Source organism: Giraffa tippelskirchi, chromosome 3, assembly GCF_054371585.1.
Source record: "Giraffa tippelskirchi isolate mGirTip1 chromosome 3, T2T-mGirTip1v1.2.pri, whole genome shotgun sequence".
Classification (NCBI taxonomy): domain Eukaryota; kingdom Metazoa; phylum Chordata; class Mammalia; order Artiodactyla; family Giraffidae; genus Giraffa; species Giraffa tippelskirchi.
The window spans coordinates 24999210-25015184 of record NC_137277.1 but is presented as its reverse complement, the minus strand read 5'-3'; the positions used below and the strand labels follow the sequence as shown (position 1 = coordinate 25015184).

The window sequence follows — 15975 nt, the reverse complement described above, 5'->3', positions numbered from 1 at the left end:
AGAGACACCTCCACGCAGAGTAGGGCATTTGTCTGGGGGTGCGAATGACATTCTTTTGTCCGCCCTCTTGGGGTGTCATCAGTTAATGATAGTCTTATTAATAACTCACGTTTACACAGTACTTTAGCAAAGAGGTGGACACAACCAAGCCACTAACACTTTACAATCCACACTCTCCTATGAGCCTAGAACACAAGAGGTTGATTTGAGCCTCTAAACCACAGAATATTGAGAATATTTTTATTTTCATTCTGCAATTCAAAAAGAGGCTCAGAGGTTAACTGCCTAGTACCAAGCTGACACTAGCCCGCAAGTGTCACCACATCATGAAGCCTGCTCCTGCTCATTGGGAAAAGGTAACTGGGTTCTCGCTCCTCAAAAACGTATGAGCTATGAATTATGATTCTGTAGGCTTGTAACAAAGGTTAACTCTTTGTCCTTTCCTGCTAGGAGGAGGCAGGGTGGGAGGGGAAGCCAGTTGGGCCCTGCCCTTCCCCCCAGCCTCCCATTTTCCCCAGGTTTGAACCTAAACAAAAGGAAAAGGGAAAGAAAAAAAAAAAAAAAATCAGCCCAAAGCTCCAGCCCTGGCATCTCCAAGAATGCCAAAGGATGGAAGCTCTTAAAACTCAAAATACATATGCACCCAGTTTATTTTCTGGGTTCAGGAGATGAGGAGGTTTCAGATGGCAGAAGGCCCAGGAAGATACTGACTCCAGATTGCAAAGTGTCTGGCCGAACGGCAAGCTGAGATGGACATCTGAATCCTAAACCACTCAAGTCCTTCTCCAATTCACTCAGCTCCCTTTCCGTAGGTTTTTCATTAAAAGAAGAATTCCCATTTCCTATCACAGCTGCCCAGACACAAGGACAATGTTCTTAGTTTTCTTCAACCAGTCAAGACTGCCTGAAAATCCCAATGATGAGAAGAAAGTACAATGCAAAGCAGGTATAAAACACCTACAGAGTCAAGCGGCTCAGAACACGGAAAAATTAATGTCAGGCACGTTTTTATTTGCTAACTTTATGCTCTCCCCCCCAAAAAATTCCACTTCTCTTAAAGGATCAACTGCTCCCACCTTCTAAGAGAGCTCAGCCTTGAAGGTACAAAGGTCTGGGTTTGAATCCAGCACTACTTATTCAAGCTACAACCTTGGCTAAGCTACCATAACCACTTAAAGAGGTTCAGCTTCTGTGGAATGAAGACTAATGCCTGCAGGGTTCTTAGGAGTCAATGTAGGAACAATGCCTATATCTGAGTAGACACTCAATAAATGCTTATCATTGCAAAAGGCACTCATCTTTTGACCTATAGCGCAAAGATGCTCAATAGGGGAAATAACAGTGACATATGCAGTATCTACCAGGAGCGGGGCTCTGCTCTCCCCACTAGGATACCACCACTCTTTTCCAGAAGAGTTATCACCCCACAAACATCTCGCTGCCTGGCCACCGTTTTCTCCCGAATCCACTCCTATTTTTTCTGCCCATCCTCTGAAACACAGCTTACACTCACTCAAAGCCTACCTCCTGCTAGTTCCTGAGGTTGTGTGCCTTGCATTGCAGTCTCTTGGCTTCTGTGGTCCCACAGCTTTTCTTGGATCTAAAGTGAAAATGCTGGGGGGCAGGAATGTTATCTTGCACCTTTTTTGTGCAGCTCCTTCTCCCTATGTCTCCATTCCCTGCCCTGAAAAAGACCAAATAATGCTAGATAAAAACCAATGAATAATCAAATGTTTAATTCAGGAGAAAGGTCAGGCAAAGACTCCCATTTTATATAAAATGAGGAGGTGACCACCATGTAAGAAAATCAAAACCGATGATGCAAATACGGCTGGAGGGAGGTAGGAATGGGGTGTTACTGTTTATGGGGTACAGAGTTTCAATCTTGCAAGATGAAAGGACTCCTAGAGATAAGTAGAGGGGATGGCTGCACACCAATGTGAATATTCTTAGTACACCTGAACTGTACACTTAAAAATGGTCAGTTTTATGCTCTATATATTTTACTTCATGAAACTGTTTTAATTATTGCTTACTAATTTGAATTTTTAATATAAAAATTTAATTTTTTAATTTAAAATTAATTGTTTTACTATGCCACCAGCTTATCCAAAAAAACAAGGATAGAGGAGGAAACCTAAAAGCTCCAGGAGAAAAATGATCTGATAAAGTGTATTTCCTTGCATCTCCACACTAAAGACTAAGGTCTGTCTTTGTATTACATCTTGTTTTTTGTATTTCTGGTACCTGGCAGAGGGCATGTCAATAGTAGACTCTGAATAGATAAAAATAAGTACATGCATGCATGCATACATGCATACATGCATGAATAGAGGTACCAAGCTTTGGAGCAATATGCAAACTATCAGATGTCTAGTTAAATATTTTCTTACATGATTTAGTTGTAAATATGTATTTTTAAAATTACACCCCACTTCATCCCCTAAGATGGCTGATGACTGAGTGGCAAGACCCCCACATACTCAAGACTAAAGTGGCTGACCGTGTGGTGTTTTAGAGAAGAGAGGAACTTGGGCCTAGACAGGCATTATTCTTCTTCTAGTTAGAAGTTCAGGGAATTCCCTAGGGGTCCAGTGGTTAAGACTCTACACTTGCAATGTACAGGGCAGGTGTTCCATTCCTGGTTGAGGAACTCAGATCCCACACACCATGGTGCACAGCCAAAAAAAAGAAGTTTAAAGGAAACTACCCAAGATGGTCAGGGGCAAGAGTGGGAAAGTAAATAAAGATGATCTGAGAGATCTGTGAGGTTGTGAGGTTTGTGAAATCATTTTATTCCACCTCCTGCCTCCCACAGCTTATTCTGGACTTATATCATTCCAGCCTATTCTAAAAAGTCAGCAGAAGCAGCTTTGAAGCAAACGGTAATAAACATTGGGAGGAAACCTCTCTATATAAAATGAAACTTCAGCCAGCTAGATTTTCCCTTCTTCCACATTAAATAAAAAGTTGCTCGAGTGGACACTCCAGAAAAGAAGTGAAAAGATTATTCTTCTGAACCCTGCTGTCTCCCCAGCCAACATCTTATTTACATCCAGTCCTCACTCAGAACAAACTGGCTGCAGCCACCAACAGCCACGTCTGTGAAGGATCGTCTTTGCCCTTTAATTTAGGGTTCTGTCTCCAAATCCTGCCAAGGCAACTGCTCTCTATTACAGTTGGACTTCTCCTCCCAAGCAACTTAGAGACCTGGAGGAGGAAGTGGCATAAATGTCTAATTCTGAATAGATAGCCCCAACAAGTTTACTTCACCCAACAGCCCCCACTTCAGTTCCTGTCTCCCCTCATTTTCTCCTCCTCAAGAGTACCTAATGGAAAGTTGACAAGCCCCAAGCAATCCCAAATGCCACTCCAGAAAAGAGGCAACACACATCATTCCACATAAACTAATTGTAAAACCCTTTATAGTAACTGATTAAAGTCACAAGCCTGTTAAATGGCCAAAAACCACATCCGGATTGAAAGCCCTACCCCTCCCCACCCCACTAAAAGAAGATTCAATCCTCACTCTCTGGACTGAGATGTGGAAAGGGGCTCTAAGTCTGTGGGTAGGTACGTTTGTACCTTTTGAGCAGAAAGGGCTGAAGAAAGGAAGTGGACATGAAGGTGGGTCCTGAGTACACCTTGGGGGACTATTTCCAGACCAGGGAAACAAACTGAGACCACCATGGTTTTGCCATCTAAGAGGGCACAGGGAGGGGAGCCATGGATGCAGTCACTACCTCTGAATCCAAGGGACCCCCAACTCCTGAATGCCTACTTTGTTAGCTTAAGTAAGAGCAGAACTTCAAGACAAACATGCCCATCTCCTACCAGGCAAGGGAAGCTGCTTATTTCTTCCTTCCTCAGACCTTCTAGAGGACTTAAGAGTCCCCTTCACCCGGAATTCTCACAGCACCTACCTCATCTGCAGAATTAGGAGAGTTCTCCTCTCACCAGTTTCCCTACCCTAACAAGCACCTTTGACAGTAGCACCAGAGTGAAATTTCAGTGAGGAACCTGGTCCAGGCTGAGGGCATCAACAATGGAAAATATGCTCTATTCTCCTAAAAGGATGGTTAAAATGGTAGGGCCCATATCTAGGGGTTCTTGGCAGTTGCCCTGATGAGCTTCATCTGTATCTCCCCAAAGGTGGCCTCTTCCTTTTAGCACACAGGTTATCAAAAGCATCCTACACACAAATCCCCTTCAATATGCCTATCCATCATTGTTCCACATAAAATGCACACCAAATCCACAGAAGTGGACTTGAACACCCTACCTACTGCCTTAGGAAAATAGCCCAATGGTTACACCCAGTCCAAAGACAGGAGGCACAAGTCCATATCGAAAACAAAGAATAGGAATAGCTAATGTGTGGTAGCACCAGTTTACAGTTAAGGTAATGGTGGCTCAAGGAGATTAAGTAACTTTTCCAGTTTCCCAGCCATTGCCTGACTCCAAAACTCTTCGGAGGATCTCTAGAGACACCTTTCCTCCACACTCCTGTAGGACTGAGTGAGGGACCTAGGGAAGGTCATGAGACTCGGACCTAATAATAGAGCTTCCTCTCTCCTTGAGCCTCAAGAATTCTGAAAATGATTCCTGTCCTCCTTGCTCCTGCTGCCAAAGAACCCAGACTCCACAAACAACCTATACACAAAACAATCTTTAAAAAATTTCTCAATTCTTTCATTTCTCCTCTTAAAGATTCTAACTGTATCCAATTAACTAAATTAAACCATCCAATCAAACTTCACTCAGACTTAACATTTTTCATTCCAAGTGGCCAACACATCTGGATGAAAAACTAATTTTTTAACTGAAACTAACTCAAAATGAGCAAAAATGAAGCCCTCCTTAACCCACTTTTCCTAAGGATATGTTGAAAGGATTGACTAACATCCACAAAACAGATATGCTGGAGAGGGAAAGAGAAAATGAAAAGGGATCCTTCACTTCTTCTGTCTCCTCTCTAACAGAGATCTTCTCCACAACCTCCCCCCCCTAAACTATGAACAAAGTTCCCACCCATCCTGACCAGTCACTTACATATGCCTTTAGCCACCAAAATGCCACTTGTCTAATAAATCAGACTTGTCCTTAGGAGTTTTGAAAATATCTGGACAATCTAGTGAAAAATTATTTTTTTACTCTTCCAGTTATTTGCTCTGCATACAAAAGCAGTTTACTGGTGGCTCGCCATGCTCTCTGCCACACGACCAGAACATCAGATCCTGGAAGCCTGGACTTCTGCACTAGGACTGCGTTTCTAGTGGTGTTTGTTCTGTATACAGTTACATTTCAGCGTTTCGCAATCAAGTTTTCTCCAACTATATTAAAATGATGAGGTCCAGACCTACTCTTCTCCTGTGATTTACCCATAATCAACACACATCTTATTTCAGCAGTCTGCATTTAGGGTGAAAGCTTGTTCAAGCCTCTTCTTCCTTCACTCCATGCCTCTTTATTGCCAACCTACTGGCTGCAAAGGAGAAGCAGGTCTTACAAAGCTGACTCTGCTTGTTCAATACTAGGATGACCCCTTGGACCTACTGAAAAGTACAGAGCCCCCTGTGAACAAACTCCAGGTTCTTCTACTAGAACTCAGTTAACAAACCAAGGACTGGACATCTCCCTGTTTGTGCTGCCAATCACAGGCGCTCTCCTCGATGATTGTTTTCCAGCCAAATCAAATCAATAACCAAAAAAGCATACATTTTGATTCCATGTTTTTTCAAGGACAGACCTTTTTCTTATTTCTTTCGACAGACATTTAAAAAGGTGTGGACTGGACACAGGTGGAAATGGTATGCAAATCTGACGTTAACATGGAGCCAAACACTGGTTGAGACCCTGAGAAAGATCTCCACAGCCTCGCCAGTGGCCAAATAAAAGACCTGTTGTCAATCATTTACAACTAAATAAAACCCATGGTAGATCCTCTGGTTACTATTACTTCCTTTGTTATTGTTTCAGTCAGCCTTTGGGGCCTGGGGACATACAGAACATCTACTAAAGATTAAATATTATCCCACGCTGTTTACTCTCCAAGGTTCTATAACCCACAGCTAAGGGCCTCGGGTCTTGGGACAAGGCAGCAACTAGAGGCACTTCCATTTTCTCTTCACCTCTCATCCTCTTACTTTCCCCTGACCCGCTCTTTTCCTGTCTCCTCTGCCTCTTCACTCCACATTCACCCACCAGCCTTTAGGTTCTGCCTTAGAATGGAAAGGTCTTGAGACAGCGCGGGCGCTGGAAGGTCTGCACCGTGGGGCCTGGGACCTCTCCCCGTGTGGAAGGCCGGGTAAGCCGCGGCGAGGTTTGGGATCTGGGGGCTCCCAGGACCAAGGCGAGGCTGTGGGCCGACGCGTCGCAGCCAGGGGTCTCGGGGACCCTGGGAAAGGAAGCCCTCCTCGGAGACCCAGGCCTGCGGCTGTTCCCAGGCAGGGGCTGGCTCAGAGGCAGGCGGGGGCCCCTGCGCGGAGCGGGCAGAGATTGCGAGGCCGGGGCTGGGCTGGGGCTGCGGCGGGCGGGGAAGGGTTAGGGCAGCGGGGCCGGCGCAGGCTCTCCAGGAAGCGCCTCCAGCGCCGCCTCGACTTTCTCTGCTTTTTGAAAAAGCGAAGGGAAGGCAGGCAACTCCGAAAGCAAAAATCACCTTGCCCTGGGCTGAATCTAACACCGTCTTCTAAACCTGGTGTCTGAGAGCCCCTCTCCCGTCGGTCGCTGTGCGCCTCCGGCCGCTCCTCTTTAAAAGGGAAGCGGGCAATCCACCCCAACCCCCATCTCTCTTTCTTTTTTTTCCCCGTCTGGAATTTCCAACCCAGGACTAACTCGTCTGATTTTTCCAGTCTCCCCTGCTGCTTTTTTCCTCCCCTTTTCTCTCCCAAACACTCCCATCCCAAAATCTAAGCTGCACTTTCTGGAAGGCATTAGCCACATTTTAAGAGTCTCTTAAGAGGATGGGGAGCGAACAAGACCGAATTTAAATTCTAACAGTTGGCAAAATGTCTGTTCTTCAAACGCCTTTGGTTCATACATTTATTCTAATGACAACATGACCAACACCAACACCACCCCACACACACACACACACACAAAGTAACACACGTATAACCAATATACAGCTCTTCATCACAAAAACCCTTAAAGGTCTACAAATAGCACTTAGGTCTCCCTCTTTTCACTTTATACCAGATCTGAAAAAAAATTTAGTGTTTAAGAATTTTATACTCACAAGCCTACCTCAATGGTATCTTTGTCAACTGACTGTGTCACATTATAGAATAAATAAGCTCAAAAAAACGAGGCTTAAAAGTACCCAAACACATAATATATGTCATTTGAATCATGCTTTAAGGTAATTTTAAAAGATTAGACACTCTGAAGCTTTGAATCAAGATTCTTCCAATGGTTAACATCATGTATTTCACCTCCAAAACATAATTACAAGAAAGAATGTTTTGCTCTTGTTCCACCAAAGTCTATGCCATTACAATTTTACATTTGGAGCAGTTAACTATACTTTGAATAAATTAGTGATGGGAATTACAATTCTTCCACCTCTTTATGCAAAAGTTCTCCATCTGGGAAACCATTGGAGTAAAATTTCATCTACTTTGGGTTAGAAAGCCAAGGGTTCTGGAAACCTACAGCTCTTCCAAAGGACAGTCATATACCACTGTCTTTAGGAAAGTCATCTTCAAATACTGAGCACTAAATGCTAAGTTTAAGATTTCTCTAGCAGTGAAAAAAATTAATTTGCAAACATTTACTTTCTAGGTGACAATTAAAATGGAAAGAGTGAGTTGATTTCCACCTTTCCTCCAAACAGTGCAGAAAAATTAAGAATCAACTGATTTTTTTCAACTTATTTAAAACTCAAAAAAACTGATATTAGTTAAGAAAACCTTTTTACTAAAAGTGTCATATACTATTTCTACTTTCAACTTACTTGTTAAAGACCTGGTCAAATGTACCTTTCAGCTATAACCACTAAGGCAAAAGTGCCTGCAAATACTCCCAACTCTAATACTTTTCCTCCTTTGCACATTTTTTTTTAAGACATTCCCTTGCTTCTCTTATAATTCATTTCAGCCCATAAGAACAATTTTCCTTAAAGGCAAACCCATTCCTGAAGGCAAAATTTTTGTCTGTTTTGAATACATTCAGTGATCCAATTACTTCTTCAGTGTCTCCGCAAATCACTTGAAAATATTTGTTGCCCTTCACAAGCCATCCCTTTACAGAGATTTTTAAAGCAACCAACTTTTAAAAATTAAACCGTAAAATCAGAATAAAGTTTGAATACATACTCTTCTGAGAGTTCTCACACTTCATTTGCCTGGAAGACCATTTTTTGTGTTTTTTGATAGTCACAAATACAAGGGAAACTGTTCAATTAGCCCACCTCATTTTAAGTCAGAGAAAACAACACTAACCTGCCTAAGAAAATAAAAGTCTTCATCTTGAACACACTTCACCTAGAGAAATGGAGTACATCTTTCCTTTTTTTTTCCTTAACCACACCTTTTATTTTGATGACACCAGTTGACAGGAGGTATGCCATCTTTAGGCCACAATCCTCTAGAAAAAGTCACACACAGTGGTCAATGAAACAAAAATTTAATTTCCTTTTAAGGAATTTTCTTCCAAAATACCCAAGTCTCTTTAGGATGATACCCTTTTACCTTCACTACTCAAGTGTCTCAAATTTAAAAATAAATACAAATGCTTTCCACAATTGTTTCTAAAATGCTTTTGCTTTCCCTCCTTTGTCTTAACACTTGACAGTAAATTTATATAAATTCTCAACAGTAAGCTGAAACTCTTGACTAAAATTCCAACACTGACTAAGAAGGTATTTGGAAAGGCTACTCATTAAAAAATTCAATTTAATGTTTTCAGTTTAAATGTATAGTGTTCATTCTCGAGTTCTTAAAAAGGAACAAACTGTATTATCAAATAGATACAAGGTTAAAACAAAATATATTAATACTTCAAAATCAGTTACTCAGAGAGAACTGCTAAAAAATATTGTTCTCTTTTGCTTGCTAACCCCCACCCTGTAAAAACAAAAACAAAACCCCCAGGAACTAGGTTGGGAGGTTTTTATGAATCTCTTGGAAATCTTTAAAGCCATAGTTCACTTGGAACTGAGTACATCAAGAAGAGCTCTCTATTTTTAAACAGTGAAAACAATATATATACACACACAAACACACCCCCCCCACACATATATATATATATATATATATATATATATATGCACCACCGTTCATTTTGCTTGAAATACATTAGTCATAGTTAATTAACTAGTTCCTGTTCTATACATCCACAAAACTAAAAAAGCCAGGAACAAACCAACTGAAGAAATACTTTTCAGACAGACTGAAAACACATACCACAACATGCTTCCTCAAAGAACACAAAATGATAGAGCAAACCAACTTCAGGAAAACAAACTTTCTTTTTTTAAATCCTAAAACTTCAAAAATTGATTCATTCTAGAAAAATGAAGTGCCTTACCACCACTCAGAGGAACAAAACACAACTGACTCAATGTTTGTGCTCAAAAATTGTTTCAGAAAGGGGGGAGAATACACAAAAGTTTGAATATGGGTGTGGAAAGGAAGATTTTGTACTCAGTCCTCACAAACCCCACCCTTTCCCAACTCAAAGAAGCCCTCAGTAATACATATTGGAGGGAACAAGAAGCCTAAAAATGGCTTTAAAGCAAGCAGATGGCTTAGGGGAAAAGATCCATAAAATACAGAGCACCATGAAAATTAAAATATAAATGTTTTGGGTTCCATTTCATCACATTTTGCTATTTTTCTTGCTTTTCACTTCATTCCCTTTAAACAATTCTTTAGAGCAAAAGGAAAAAAAATTCCACATATTTCAGAATTCCAGTTATTCTGGTTATTTCCCATCAACAAGTTTCAAACACTCAGCTTTCAGTTCAAAAATCCACTATCTTCTCAGTAAATCTACAGATGTCAGTGTACATACTTCTCTTATTCCCACCTCCAGGAAATGCTTCCAAATAATAAATGCTACTTTTTTTTCTTTCTTCTGATTTTATTGCCTCTTTATTCCTTAACCCTAATTGCCTTTTCAATAAGAGTATTTCAAGCACTGGAGATTAAATCACAAGCTCTATAAACACAGTTACAAGTCATATTGATCATCTATAGATACAATAGTTCCATGTTACTTAAATATCTCAAACTAAAGCACTGAACAGACTTTTCTCACATTAAACTTCCTAGATCCTCTTAACTGCCTTCAAAAAAGCACAGTCACCCACCTCCACCCTCCCACCCAGAAAAAGCCAGAGACTATCCTGAAATGCAGGAAGTTTCCAGTTGAAATGAGGGGGGAAAGGATCAAAGATTTACTGGGGACTGCAACACGAAAGAAAATTCTGCATGTCAACACGTTTAAAGTGAGGTTTGCAGAGACTCTGCCCTTATACTTCCCAGCCAGAGTTCAATGAAAGATTTGAACCTTGAATCAGTTTGGGGGGATAACACGATAGAGGTACCCCCTTTGCTGAAGAGAGGACAGGAAGGTATTGGAACAGTCTCTCTCTCACACACTTATACACACACACACACCCATTCATCCAGGGAGTTCTAGACCCTCCAAAGAGCCCCAGCTCACAGCCTGAACACAAAGCTCTCACCCCAGATGGTCCCCTTGTAACAATGGACTGAAGGAGTGGGGGTGGGGGGCTCAGAAAGGATAGTACAGCCAAAGCGTATTTGCAAAATCCAGTTGGAAGGGGTGGACGTTTGAGGGGAAGGACTAGAGGTAGGAGTTTGTGAAAAAAAATTATGCCTTTGCCTGTTGCAGAGATATAAACAAAGCACAATCACAGAATTCTTTAGGGGGCAGGAACTCATTCCATTTCCCCTAGGAAATCAAAGGGGACCCCTCTCCCAATTCACTTAAGAATTATGGTGAGAGAAGGGTGGGAAAAACAGGCCTGCTAGAAAGTTGCTGAATGTCCACGACTCTATAAACTCTTTTAAAAAGATTTTTAGCTTCCCTACAAAAATAGCCCCACACACCTTGAACAAACTCCACAAGCTTTCTCCCTTATTGATCTTTTTCCCCTTTACTTCTCCAAGTAACATCTCCTAGTCCACCCCAGCCCCAGCTCTTTTTTTTTAACAAGCTGTAAACCACCCATAACAAGATCTTAGCCAATCTTCCCTCCCTGCCCCCAACATCCGGAGTTGGGGGTGGGAAGGCCAGTAAAGGGTTTCTTCCCCTAGAGAGACGATGGACCCCTGAACACAGCCTCTCAGCGTCCCCAGGCTGACCCCTCCCCAGAGAAGAGCTCATTCCTACCTCTGTTTTTTGGGGACGGAGTGTTCAATCTCTAGGCGTTTTCCTTGCAGCTCCACTTTCCCTACAGATTAAATTGAAAACGACAATATGAGGGCTTGGACAAGGGGTAGGGGGCGGGAAAAGGAAGGAGAAAGACACTAGGGTGATTCAGGGGTTACTGGGATTTGAGATCTTCCTAGAAATCCAGGTAGTGGGTTCCGCAGCCGGATGTAAGAAGGTCGCTGGAGGAATGGTGGACTCTCTAAATTCATTATCGTGTTTTCTGAATTCGTGTTTTGTTCTCTCACTGAAGCTAGCTGAGTAGTGGACGGCTCTGGGAGCCGGAGTTGGGAGAGATGCGAGGGCGTCCGTGTGGGCCGGCTACCTTTACAGCTCCCAGATGTGGGGAGAGGGGGCCTAGAAAGGGCTCCCCGTTTCTCCTCAAGTGTGTGGCGGGGGGTGGGGGTGGGGTGCAGAAGGAAACTTTATTTTCCTGCCTAGCGAGGAAGAAGGGCTTCGGGTGGCGGGGCGGTCACCTGCCGGGACCGGCCAGGAGGCGAGGCCCGGGGGAGCGGAGCGGGGCCCCGCGGGAGGGTCCCCGGCGGCCGCGGCGCGCGCCTCTCGGCCCAGCCTGGGTCTCGGGAAGCAGCATGGCGACCCGCCGCCGCCGCCGCGCCACCCCGCTCACGCCCCACTTTCAAATCAAAATGGCTCAAGCCCCGGGCCCTGGGCGGGAGGCGGGACCCCGCTGCTCTCAGGTCGAGCCCGAAAGCTGCAGTCCCCACGGAAACCCTGGAGATCGGGAGCCGGGCAAGGACCCTTCCCCGCCCGGAAAGGCCTAGGGCGGAGGAAGGGGAGGGAGTGCTGGGGGCGGGGGGGCGTCCAGCCTCGGACATCGAGGGCTTGACTTAGAAGGACGCCCACGCGGGGGTCGTCTTGGTGGCGAGTTCCCCCACCTCCTGCCAACGGGGGCTCCCGCCCCGTCGGTGGGGGGGTAAGGGGATCACCTCACTAAAGCCTCCAGCTCTTCATCTCGGGCTGGGAGGGACTGGCGAGGGGCTAAAGAGGGGACTGAGAGGGCGTCGGAGGAGGTGGGTGGAAGTCGGTACCCAGGCCGAGCCCCGCAGGCCGGGAACGGAGAGGAGTTGGCGGGCAGGGGAAGAGGAGGAGCAGGTCCCCGTTGTTCAGGCGGTGCTTTCTCCGGGGAGGGGGTGGACTCTTACCCGAGAAAGTTTCGATGGCCTTCATCGCCCAGTGCTCGTCGGGGCAGTCCACGAAGGCATAGCCGGACTTGACCAAGAACTGGCCGCTGTAGGAGATCTTGTGCTCCGCAAACACTTTCTCCAAGTCCGCGGGGGTCACGCTCTCGTTGAGATTGCCGATGTACAGCTTGTTCATGGTGGCGGTCTTGGGCAGGACGCGGTCCCGGGCAAGGCCGAGCGGACGGGCGCGGGCGGCGAGCCTCCTAGGCCGAGGCGGGAGGCGGCGGCAGCAGACACAAACTTTCTTTGCACCCCACCCCTGAAGTTGTCCGGAGCCGGGGCGGGGAGGGCGGCCGGAGGGCGCGCAGAGGTCGCGGGAGAGTTCGGGGAGGCCCGGGAGAAGTGCCCGCGGCGCGCTGGGAGGCGGACGACGCGGCGCGGCTCCTTCCCTTCTGTCCGAAACCCCTCCAAGCGGGCTGGTGTGTCACGTTTCTCCGCGGCCGCCCTGGCGCCGCCTCTAAATAAAATCGACTTGAAAAAAAATGGAGCGGAAAAAAAAAAAGGCAAAGCCACGTGGTGAAAGCCCCCACCCACCCTGCAGGGGAAGACCCCCGACGCCTCAGGGCCCTTGGGCCCTCCAATTCAGCCCAGCCCACCAAACTCCCACCCGGGGGGGCGGGTGGGCTCTCAACTCACCCCCCGGGTAAGCTGGGTAGGAGGGGGCTGCTTTCGTATAGCTCTACTTGCCCCCTCCTCCTTGCAAGAATCTGGCCCCTAGGGAGGCGCCCCGCCCCCCACCCATCCCCCTACCCGGGCCCTAGCTGGGGGAGGGTGGTCCAGCCCAAAATCTCCCTCCTCTTACGAGGTTGGGTAAAATGTGCGGTTATTTTTTATTCGAGTGGTCGGGGGTTGGGGGGAGTTTGCCCACCCTACCCCAGCCAACTGCTAGCGACTGACAGGCGGGGGACGGCCGAGAGAGACAAAGAGAACGAGGACTCCGGGGTCTTCAGGAGGGGGTCGCGCGAGCCGGTGATTTCAAAAGAAAGGCGCTTTTCCCCTAGATCTTTAAGTGTGTGTGGGGGGGTCCTCGGCCTCCCCTACCCCAGCGCTAGGAGACTCTCTCGCCTCGGGGAATCCGGGACTGAGGGGCCCCGCGAGCGCGGGACTGGGAAGCTGGAAAACACGGGGGATCGCGGCTGGAAACCAGGGATCTGCAGAAAATCGTGTTTCGGGATTCCCTCGGGAGAAAGGATGGCTCACACCCGGGGTTCGGCTGTTGAACTCTAACGTCTCGGGGTCCTGGGGGAAAGCGCGGCTCCGGCCCAAGATGACCCCGAGAGAGAGGGAGGGGTGGAGAGAAGGAAGAGGAGTGGTCGCTCGAGCGGACCCGGGCTAACCGAAGGGGGAGGTCTCAAGGAGGGAGTGACAGGGTGGAGATCCGAAGGATCCCCTTCTCGCTCCCAGACGCGGGGGCAGACAGGTGGAGTCCCCTCCGCCCGTCCCTCTCGCGACGGCAGCTTTCCCAGCTCCGGGTTCGGGTCTCGGAACTTTTTTAGGGTGCGAGATTTGGATCCTGGCTGGAAGGCGGGAGAAGGGCCGAGGGCCGGGGGGCCGAGCGCTAAGCCCCGCCCACGTCCCCAGGTCAGGCCCGCGGGGGGAGGGGGTAATTTCCGCTCGGCGCTCGGGGAAGCGAGGGGCGGGAGCTCAGCTCGGAGGAGGGGGCGACGGCCCCTCCCCCGCCCGCCTGGGGAGGGGGAAGCGGATCCGCCCTGGTCCCTTCCCTCGCCTTTGACCAACTCGTTCCGGATTCTCTGGCCCCGGGAGCCCGAGGGACGGACCCGACTGGGCGAGGGGCGACACGTGGGCGGTCGCACCCCGTCTCGGCGGTGGGGGAGGGGGCGGTTGGCCGCGCATCTCGGAGTCCCGGGTGCGCGGCACAGAGCCGGGCGTGCGGTCCACGCGCAGCCGGGATCCCAGGCCGAGGGGCGAGCGAGGCCAACGAGTTTCCAGCGGCGGGGGCTGGGACGGCGCCAGCGGGTGGTGGAGAGCGCGGCCCGGGGACCCTGGAGCCCCTTTACCCAGCGAACCAGGGCAAGAGGGGGGTGAACCCCCAGTAATGCCAGAGTCTCCCCGAACTGGGCGGAAGCTGGGGGTTTGCTCCTGGTTCTGCGAGAGAGAGAAATAATTTTGTCGGGGGCACGCGTGCTGCGAGGGCAGGTGAGGAAGGGGGTCACTCTCCCTTTCCCGGTCCCCGACCCCATTGTCTCAGTCGCCGGCGGCCCGGGCAGACTCCGCAACACGTGTTAGCTGCACCGATATGAATGCCTTGGATTTTTTTTTTTTTTTCTTGTTATTATTTGGTGTTTGCAGAGTCAGTGAGCCGGCTCCGACTTCGGCGCACCGCCCTTCTGGCAGACGATTTTCCACCGTTCAAAAGTCGGGAGTTAAAGGACCGCACGCTGCACCTTTGTCCCCCACCCCGTTTCCCCGCGCACTGAAAAGAAATGGGGTGGGGGAGGGCTTCCAACTCGGTTTCTCCATCTCCACCACCTTCCAAACCCACCCTCCAAATCCGCGTTTTGTTCTTGCCAGCCACGTGTTTGTCGAATTTTTACTTCTGTGATTTTTTTTTCTTTCCATGCATCTACAGAAATCTGAATACTATAAGCCATCAGTTGCTGAGTAGACAAAAAATGTTTTCTATCCAAGAAGGTTGGCGATATCTCTATTCCACCCCCCAATTCCTCCGACCTTACCCGTTTCAGACTCGTAATACTTGGCTCTTGACATAAACAATTTTCAACAAACCAACGAGTTTCCACTGCCTGCCACATAGTAGGCATGCAATAAATAATTTCTCTTAAGTGAAAAGCAAGCTAATAGAAGCTGTAGAGCGAAGAAAATTAAGAGGAAAATTAGGAGGCTAGGGGGAAAAAATTATCTTGGCCAGAATGTGTGGGTCTGTTGCCCGGGGACTCTTCTTGGTGTTGTGTGTTTACTTTTGAAAGGGCTAAAAGATGGTCTCAGAAAGGCTGTTGTGTTCCTTGGCCTTTCCCTAAATAGGAACCCAGCTTCCTGGAACCTTTTCTGTTATATTGGGGAACAAGGAAGAAGGTACTCGGCGGAGCATTCCAGGTCCCAGAAACCTTAAGTGCTGTTTCCCTCATTTAATTTAAATCTTCAGGAATTAATAGAAGCACCTCTCAGGTTTTCTCCCTGGGGAACATACCCACTACTCTCTCTCTTTATTCCTAAAACAAAGGCAAGTTACACCCCACAAAAATCTCTTTTCAGCTTTCTAAACGCCTGTAAAATGCAGCCCACATTTTCCTATCCTAAATTCAAAGGGAAACAAATTTAAGTTAATAATTGAACATTATTCAGTTGGCTTTTAGCTTGATTTTTTCCATTTAGAAATATAATAGAAGTGTAA

The 15975-nt window shown here is 47.1% G+C and overlaps 1 protein-coding gene across 3 annotated transcripts in view; it reads right to left on the bottom strand.

Annotated features, from left to right (window-relative positions):
• The window catches only part of IGF2BP1 (insulin like growth factor 2 mRNA binding protein 1), a 39750-nt gene extending 25577 nt beyond the window's left edge, over nt 1-14173 (bottom strand). For 2 of the 3 annotated variants that reach the window (XM_081582510.1, XM_081582511.1), the window contains exons 1-2: nt 12564-14173; nt 11362-11422 (exon numbers count right to left, since the gene is read on the bottom strand). In XM_081582510.1, the coding sequence (XP_081438636.1) occupies nt 11362-11422; nt 12564-12738 (236 nt within the window). In that variant the 5' untranslated portion in view covers nt 12739-14173. The remainder of the gene's footprint in view (nt 1-11361; nt 11423-12563) is intronic. The other variant, XM_081582509.1, reaches the window with a different exon arrangement.
• Nucleotides 14174-15975: the final 1802 nt, after the last annotated feature.